The sequence below is a fragment of the Watersipora subatra genome, chromosome 9 (assembly GCF_963576615.1).
Source record: "Watersipora subatra chromosome 9, tzWatSuba1.1, whole genome shotgun sequence".
Lineage (NCBI taxonomy): Eukaryota > Metazoa > Bryozoa > Gymnolaemata > Cheilostomatida > Watersiporidae > Watersipora > Watersipora subatra.
In genome coordinates this window covers 34,699,737-34,709,471 of record NC_088716.1, presented here as the reverse complement: position 1 = coordinate 34,709,471, position 9,735 = coordinate 34,699,737, and the positions used below count along the sequence as shown (strand labels likewise).

General features: G+C 36.2%; 1 protein-coding gene across 1 annotated transcript; it reads left to right on the top strand.

The window, feature by feature from the left end:
- Positions 1–181: 181 nt before the first annotated feature.
- On the top strand, positions 182–9,434 carry LOC137403789 (vesicle-trafficking protein SEC22b-like). The gene is made up of 5 exons (XM_068089833.1): positions 182–378; positions 631–740; positions 961–1,121; positions 1,652–1,798; positions 8,866–9,434. The coding sequence occupies exons 1-5, from the start codon at positions 304–306 to the stop codon at positions 9,018–9,020; spliced, it is 648 nt and encodes a 215-aa protein (XP_067945934.1). The 5' UTR covers positions 182–303; the 3' UTR covers positions 9,021–9,434.
- Positions 9,435–9,735: the final 301 nt, after the last annotated feature.

Here is a 9,735-nt window from a genome sequence, read left to right as displayed (position 1 = left end):
CGGGGACTTCAAAAAGTCGTTTCAATTGTCCTTGAAATGCTGCGTGAAAACGAAGGTAACAAATATTAAAATAGAAGTCGGCTCATAAAACCGTATTTAGCATATGTTCTCAATGCTCAATCAGCTGCGGACGGAACTTTTACACCTCGTCGAGAAGAGACTGAATGCTGGCAACAAGACACGTCAGAGTCCAGCAAAAAGGTTCCACATCATGTTTCACATACTCTGTCACATGTTCCTACAAAGGTAGACTTTTTAGTTACTGTGTTTGTAAACGAAAAGGTTGTTTTAATAAAAAATATCATGATTCTGATAACATATATCGCTCGTGTAGTTGATGGACTGGCTCTTGCAGCGTCAATCCAAGAAGACGAGAATGTAAGTTCTAAAATTGTTGTGATAACGTTTTTTAGATCTAACAAACACGAGATCGTGTTTACATTAACTAATTGCTGAATTGAGCAGTTTCTTATTGAGAGTATGATGCTTGTTTTTTTGCATTTAAAGCTATAATAGCTGCACTTGTCTCTTAGTTTAATATATATGTATCTACGTTTTGCGTTGAATCACTTTCCTAGCAGTTCTGGTTTGACGTCTATTATTTAGTGAACGTAGTTTTTGCAATTTTAGGCCGGCAGGAGTATTCAAGAGTATCAAAACAAGGCAAAGCAGCTCTGTCGGAAGCTGAGTAGTCAGTCTCCTTCACGATGCAGCTTAGAAGCAGGACCATACATGTTTCAGTAAGTCACCAGTGTTCTCGGCTTTTTTATATTCTCCGTAAAGACAATTATTATTTTGTTTTAAGAAGGCTCATTATATCACTATATCATTTTAAAAATATATTTCGCAATACTTCCATATTATTTATAACTATCCTGTTAAATACTGAAAAAAACTTTTGTTTTATACTCCTTATTCTATAAGCTGTGTTAATCTCTATTGCTGTTTTTTTTATTTTAGCTACGCTATCGAAAGAAATATTTGCTTCTTAACTCTTTGTGACAAAGCATTTTCTAAGCGACAGGCATATGCATACCTAGAAGAGATACAAAACGAATTTATCTCCCAGTATGGCTCTAAGGTTGATACTCAGACTCGGCCTTATAGCTTCATAGAATTTGGTAAGTCTGCTCTAAGTCGGCATACTATTTGAAAGCAAAAATATTTTGGCCAAAAGTCAAGATTGCGATGTAGTTCGTAAAACTATGTTGACACTGAGGTTTCTTGAAGTATAAACTACTACTTAAATTAACTCAATAAAATGTTTGATACATGTTTCCATAGAGTATATGAAATATGTGTTTTTGAAAAAAAACTCATATTCCGTAATTGAATGTATTTTTGTTAGATTCTTCTTATATATCTGCAATCGATGGCATTTGAAACATCTTCATGTGTAGATGGTGTTTAACAGCGTTTGAGTGAATTCTATCATATCGATGTTTCTGAATTACCCTTCGAAGATAGCCATATGGAAAGTTTACATAGACAGGTTTTACTATTGAAGTGCGAATGAAAGCAGGTTCTATATATTCCAACAGGTGATGCTGTACATATCATATAAGATGTTAGGGTATGAAAATCAAGAATGATGGTAGTGTTCATGAGATGCGCAGTCATTTCTGAAGAAAGTATGAATTTTGTCCCGCAGATACGTTTATACAGAAGACCAAAAAGACCTATGAAGATTCCAGAGTTAGAAGAAATCTTAGCAATATAAATACCGAACTACAAGACGTCCAGAGAATTATGGTTCAGAATATAGATGACGTGCTACAGAGAGGAGACGCCTTGGGAGGTAGGTTTTTACTATAGTCATACCTCTACATACGAGTGTCCCCAAACATGAGAAATTGAGGTACGACAAAAATTCAGAGCAAATTTGTGTCTCAACATACGAGACAAAATTAAGATATGAGATCGATGTGGCTCGGTGACCGAGTATATGAGAAGCCGCTTACAAGAACAGCATTGTTCAGTCTTCTCATTGGATTAATTTGAAAAAGTTGTAAAAAAAGGGTGGCTAAAAGTGGAAGGGAAAAGGAGGCGAAAAGTGAAACAAAAAGATCCCAACCCGGAAGAACCCGGCTGCCCAACCCGGAAGAAAGAAAGCAAAAAGCTGGAAATGAAAACCAAGTTGCGATACACTATGTTTCCATGATGCGCAGTGCTTCGATGCAGCCCTCTCCGAAGTCGAGGGGATTGTACGTTTACATGCTGGGCAGCGGTTTTCAGCAAATTAGCCAGAGAAGAGAAATTGTATAAATCGAATCGCTGGATGGATACATGGAATCGATCATGCATACCGAACGTCAGAAACGGTCTTTTTATGCTTTTGTCATCATTATACTTTTATTTACAATACACTTTCACAATGTTTTACAAACCTTAACACAATTTTTACAAATAATATATTTTTAATAAATATTTATTGAAGTAATAGATTATTTAAATTTTACTTTAGGACTTGCCACCTATTTTTCGAAAAGTGTTGGTATCGATAACAAAGTCCAAGAAAGTAATCACTTATTATCCTCGTAGGAGCAGAGCATAATTAAATTTAAGCGAAAAAATATCGGAAAAATAGCAAAAACAAGATAAGCAGGATAACTTTTGTGCGAAGTTTATGGCGCTCGAAGAATCTGTCTCCACGGCATGAGAGCTATGCGCAGCCATTGCGCAATTGCTGTTTCCTTGCTGCGAATTTGCACTGGCTTCGCACTGATCAGTACGCAGTGATTTCAGTGCGAAGACGCCGTTTCCATGATTCAGAGAGAACGCAATTCCGAAGTACTGCGCATCATGGAAACTGTGATTAAAGATGTGGTTGCGTCAAATTTGAGTTGATCTTAAAAGAAAGCATTTTTTTTCTCTATCAGTTGATGTGTAGTTTGTTGTGTTACGCGATCTCATCGCCAAGATATTTGAAGATTAAAATCGAAAGAATCTGATCTCCGTAAAAGCGCTCAGGCCACACAAACGTGCTCAGACTTGCCCAAAATGATGTCACGCGTTGTACAACCTGTCTCTATCTCTCGTATTCACATCGGCTATTTGCGATAAAAGTCTAGTCCTACGCGGCTCTATTGGCATATATCTTATTTTGTATTTCCTCATGTTGGCTTAAATTAAAATTTAAATCCAGCTACAGATGCATTATTATGAATGTTTCAAAGGCAGCAAATAACGAAAATTGAAAATTTGTTCTACTCACTTTCTCCAATTGTTGTGTAAACATTTGGGTACCGACTACCAATTCTACCGGTCTACGGTAATTCTGTCAAGCTATGTAGAATAAGGTCTTTGTATCAGCACAGTTCCGCCGCTACCCATACTAACGATATACAGCCTCCCATAAGTCCCGCCCACCTTATGTCCGTCGCCTATCCTTGAGGCGGGGCTGTATATCATTGCCTACACCGACTACTAGTTTCTTACTACCGTAAGCAAGCCGTGTCTTTGAAAAGAATATACATAGGGATAGAGTTTTAAGGATGAGAAGTCTGCTGCAAACTGGATTTGAACTCACATTCTCCAGTTTTATGGACATCCATATACCATATCCAATTCACTACAATATTCTGCAAATCATGTTTTGCATTATCTTCAACAATATTATTTTATTATATAATTTTTACAAGCAAAATTATTTTCATCTCGGCATAAAGCTTTTATTAAAAATATTCATCAAGTCGTGGCCACTCACATAGTTTTAGCTGATACAATAAGACAAATTCATCTACTGCAACAAACTCAAACAAAACATTATGGTTTATGCAGCACACATTCAAGTCTCTCTTTCCCCTTTATGGCAGTTTCCACACTGACAAAGCTGCTTCGGCTGGTGGGACGACATAAACATTCTGTAATCAGTACAACAAATGCAATAAATATATGTCATTCATAGATATGTCATTCTAAAGCGTATCTATTGATAGCTTTCAATTTGGGAGTTAAATAGATTGCGAGTGTAATCTTAAAAACGAATAAACATTTAACAAAGGCACAAGTACGCCAAGCCAACGATTCGAAGCTTTGGTTCTGGAAATTAAAGATTTGCATTGATCAATCGATTTTCTTCACTTTCTACAAGTGAAAAGTGAACATCTAATGTCAAGTCATAAATCTAATTTACTAGATAAAGCTGCCACAGAAAATTTGAAGCAAATGTAGCTAGGTGAACCGATAAAAAAATATAAAACTATGATTAGTGATAGCAAAAAGTTATAATTTTATTAATTAGTACATGTATTAATGGGTACTAAAATATTACCTTTAGTATATTCATCAATCTAAGCCATTGTATAGCTAGATGCTAAAGATTAAAAAGAAGCTGTCAAGAACTCGCTGTACATACGTATCTCGCACGCGCAGGAAATTACATTTTAGCCTCAAACAGGGAAATATAATCTGAATGTAAACTCAACAAGAAACTCTATAGGAGACTCAAAGTAAAAGATAAGTTTACCTCCATTCTCCGATCTTCCTCCGTAGAACTTTAACTACCTGATGCCAAGAAAACTCGGAGTCACCTTCGCAGTAACTTTACAACAATTTTACAATTACATGTATGTTGTTCGCCAATAAAATTTGTCGATCGAGTAATTCATTAAAGTAACGATGTTAATTAATTTAGTAAATATCGATGTCCATGCGATTTAATAATAGAGTAAAATCCCTAAATTTGAGATCACAGACAACACGTTTTACGAGTGATAACATTTATTACGGCCTATATAAAAATTTTGCGCTGATGATTGGCTAAGGAAGCGACCTTATATTTATCGCTCGGGGTTTCTTTTCAAATATATTGCTTGTGACGTCACGAAAGAAGCACCCGCTGGAACGTGAGCTTTTTAAAAGAGGGCCTCATTCAAACGCATATATCTCTGGACAGGGTTGGTCTACAAAGACAAAAATGGCATCAAATTGTAGCTGATGTTTTAGCCTTTTATGGGTCTTTAATTCATTAAATCGAATTTTTTGACGCAATCACATCTTTAAGTTTAGTTCAAGGTAATACTTAAACTTATTTTTAAGTGTGTATAGTAAACTATGTCTTATCAAATTAAATTTAAAGTTAATCCGTTGTGTCACAAAAGTGTAGCTTACAAAACATGTTGCAATCAAGTCTCTCTTCCCACCATCGTTAGCTGCTGTTATCGATCTTGAAGGTCTTGAACTCCAAACAGTCCTGTACATAACAATGTTACATTTCATTGCAGAATATAACTACTAGATGTGGTTATAATGATCAATGACCAGATAGATGTTTGTTACTTTGTGACTATAGGCAGTGAATTAGAATTAAAAACACATTTTCCATTGTAATACAGTCATACCTCTACATGCGAGTGCCCCAACTGGCGAGAAACTTGAGATGCAAGCAGACTTTCTGGCAAGTTTCTTCCTTGAGGCATGAGTAATCTTTAAGATACGAGCATACAAGCCGGTTCTCGATGGCCACTAGACTATATGGCCAAGTATGCGAGAGGCCACTTTCGAGAGCAGCATCGCTCGATCTTTCTCTCCTTTTTTCACGTGACAAATTGTTTTAAAAGGTTGGCTAAAAGTTATATTGAAGGCGAAGCAAAAGCACCTAACCAGAAACAAATACTAAAAATTTGATGACAAAATTAAAGTAAGTTTAGTATAAGATTGAAACTTAGCTTCAAGTGTGTGTTTAATAAACTAAATTCATTGAACTTAAATTCAAAGTTTCTATTACGTAGGGTCAAAAATTTGGTGTACCGAACACGTTGCTCTAAAGTCTCTCTCTCAGACGACCGTTATCCACGACATCTGTCTCAAAGGGGAAAACTCCATACATTCGTGTACATAGTGATGTTACATTCTATTGCAGATTTAACAGCTAAATAGGCATTGGTTACTTGGTTAGTGTAGGTACTAAATTATAACAATTAAAAACCTGTTTTTTGCTGTAATATCCTGTTTAGTTGGTTTTTCATGATATGGTAACAGACCAATTTATACTTAGTTATTTTGTATAGAAAATAGTGTCTTGAGACACGAATAAATTGGAAAAATAGGGAAAATGATTTGAGATACGAGAGAATCATTATACGAGCTCAGAACAGATCAAGTTCTGTATGTCGAGGTGTGACTGTACTACGTACATGTAATTGTCAAAATAGTCTATCGTTTTCCACTCCGTTTGGAGTTATCCTCTCCTCATTCCAGAATCCGTGAACTTCTGATAGGATAACTCCAAAATTATTAAGTTTTGAGATTTTTCACAAATGATTGGCAGATGTGCTGTTGTATAGTGTGGATAGGATGGGCAGTACAAGGCTGTAATAACAGTATCTAGTTTCAATCGCTCCAACATACTGACTTTTCACCATACAATGTAAAGATATTACAAATAGTTGACTCGGTACCTGAAGAAACATTCCAGTTTCATAAGTGAAGAGGCTCGTCAAAAATTGAAAATTAGTTACTGTATAAAGTATATTATATAATAATGAAAAAATGATCAGCTATGTTTGTTTAGACTTTAGCTAGTCTAAGTTATCAAGTTGTGTCTCTACCTCTGAACCCACTGATGACGAGTCTACACACATTTTATTTGTTGTCTCCATCACTCTCAGTCTACCTCTGAACTCACTGATTGCTGAGCTTATGCACATTCTATGCCTGTGTCTTGTTGGTAATCTAATAATAAAACTAGTGTTGAGCACGGGTAATAAAACTCGTTGAACTCTGGGTTTATCTTCTTCGAGTCTCGCGTAATAGAAATTTTAAGCGTTTCGAACTTGCTGGTTCGGGTTTTGACCTGTGAGTACGGATTTTGGTAACTGAATCTGTCGAGTAGAGTGGACAAAAACTCGGTCCATTGTGCCCTGCGCTCTAAGCACTGTTCAACAACCCATCTGATAATCCTTTGGTTGAGGAAACAACAAAAATGTCATTTATCGGTTGCGTGGGGAAATGACGTTTATGTCGCTTTCGATAGACGTTTTTAACGTTGTCACCTAGTAACGTTAAACAAAGAATATGAAAGCTAGTAAAATTTAAATATCATCAACAAGATATTAGTCGATAAATTACAATATGAAACGATTACCTGAGAGACGTTGCCTTGTGCTAAAAGCTAAAGAAATCTTGCCTCGGAAAAAATGGAAGTTGGAAAAACCAGTCAACATCGGCTTGACGTTCGAAACGATAAAATAAAAATTTACTTGATCCTGCGATCGCTTGTGATTTTCTGTCTGATCAGTAGAAAAATAATTCAGATGATAGAAGTGATGTAAACTTCTAGGACTTTTGAATATACAGAGAAAAGTGATTGTTATGGTAGCTCGCACGGCTACGATTTAGCGTTGAACTCTACCGAAAAGAATGCTTTCAAGCATTTCATACAGGGACAACTGTACATAGCTGTAGCTTTTTCGTAGTAGTACATATGTAAATGAATGTTTATGTACATAAGATTTTTTAATAGAAATAAATTTCAGTTTGAGCTATGCATGTTCATAAAATACCGATCTTAGTAAATTTTCAAATATAAATTACACGACTTTCGAGTGTTTCTGCGGGGCTTTAACTCCGGCCAAAGGGTTAATGCCGCGAGCACGAATATCGGTAGATAGAAAATAGTAAAAATAATAAATAACTTGACTAAAATTATAATTGCATTGTAAATTTTAAAATATTTCGGATGTTTGGAAATTTTAGACATAAAACCTTATTAACAAACCCGATACCCGAAAAACCCGATGGCCAAGGAGTACTCGTGCGCTAAATATAACCTTCATTCTTCTTATTACTTTATTTTTTTCTATATAATAGACTTGTTTTTACTAGTAGTTTTTTATACAGCACATTTGTTTAACGAGTACATGTAGTTTACTTACAGTGTGTATTGAGAACCTCTATACTCTATAGGCTCTTGTGCTATTGATTTAGAGAGTATTCTCATAGGAATAGCTTCTGCATCAAGTGACGTTTTGAAGTAAATGTCAGAACAAATATACTTTCTATGCGAAAGTTTGACTGTAAATCTTACATCTATATCAATCTCGGTGTTTGTTCGTCTGTAATTCAGTCTGTCCAGCTATAGCTATTAAAATCTTGGAATGAAGAACTAGCGAGAATGAGAATCTTTTGTGATCTTGGGAAGTTCCGAGATCACAAAAGATTTGATCTCGGAACTTCCCTTTCATCAAGCATTGAGCTAACCAATTGAGCTACGCAAGATGCATTGGATTCATTGGGCGATTTGATTGGTTATCTAGGTTAAAATACGCACAGCGACTGCATTACATCACGGTGCAACACCACTAAAGCTTGTTCTCACGGCTCTTATTAGCAAGTTTAGCAATACGAATACTAGCTTGCTCAAATTAGCCATTGGTAATGTGCCAGACTAATGGCAAGTGGCAGGCAACTACATAACCTGCCACTGTTTATAAGCTGTTTGTAATACCGCTGCAACGCCAGATATTCTGCCAGTACATTATCTTTATTATACAGATATTACGGATGTAAATAATATGTCTGAGCTTGATCGTCTTTATTTGTTTATAGAGTTGTGTACCTGCTTGAGTTCTAAAATTGTAAATGCAATGTTTCAATTTGCAATATCCTGTTGATATCAGCCTGTTGATATGAGCCTGTTGATATGAGGCGTCAACTAATCCCCCAAACATTCATATGGCAAAAGGTCTTCAACTATGAATCTTATTTCATCTGCTCAGATATCTTATAATGAAGCTGGTGATGGTAATTAGTATGGGGAACAGCAAGCGCTCACACATCTAGTAAATAACTTTTCATGCCAGCCAATCTATGAATTTTCTTGCTAATTCTTTTTCTTTGATATGGTAATCTTTTTTGTTTCAGTTCTTGATGATAAGGCGCGGGACCTGAGCATGCAGTCTCAGAAATATCGGAAGGATGCTAGGTATTTGAACTTGCGATCGTCTTACGCCAAAGTCGGTGCTATCTGCCTAGTTCTTGTGCTCTTTCTCCTTTTTCTAAGGTATTTTATATTCTAATTAAGGAGCTAAAAAGAGAGTACTTGCTGCTGCTCAGCAACTAATCACCTCCGTAGACCCAAACAGATTTGACAGACTGATAGACGTTCTCTATTCACGTTCCTAGCATAGGGACCCATGCCTTCCGGTAATCAGCATGCCTACGTCGCAAAACACAAACACTTCTTTTGTATCTCATAACCTGAACAGACAGGCTGAGGGAATTCTGCCGTACCAGGGTACACGGTCTATGATTGCTGAGGGAACTCTGCCGTACCAGGGTACACTGTCTATGATTGCTGATGGAACTCTGCCGTACAAGGGTACACGATCTATGATTCTTGCAGTTCTCTTGTTTTTCTTTTTTGTTTCTATTCCCTACATTTGAGCACATAAGTGCTCAGTATGGTTTAATAAATTTCTTTACAATGTTGATTTGTCCTCTTTACTCGATTGTAATATCTGGCGATAGATTTATAAGTCACATGTATTCCTATTATGCCTGTTTATTAAAACTAAGCGAGTAAGCAAAAGTGCAAGCTGGGCTAAGTCCAACAAGCAATTCTGTAGTGCATCATGTTTTTGCTCTACAGAAGTTGTGCAATATTTAGTAGCAAAGTTGATGAATACTTGCACCTGAGTATGCTAGAATGTGTGATCTTTATATTGTGTTTTTTGCCTAATGTACCATTAGGCAAAAAAAAGCTAAAAAATGCTACCAGAGTAACGATTTATT

Coding starts and splice junctions, on each gene's coding strand:
- LOC137403789 (XM_068089833.1), top strand. CDS start 304: ATGATTCTGATAACATATATCGCTCGTGTAGTTGATGGACTGGCTCTT. Junction 379..630: donor CAATCCAAGAAGACGAGAAT/GTAAGTTCTAAA, acceptor TTGCAATTTTAG/GCCGGCAGGAGTATTCAAGA. Junction 1,122..1,651: donor TTATAGCTTCATAGAATTTG/GTAAGTCTGCTC, acceptor TTTGTCCCGCAG/ATACGTTTATACAGAAGACC.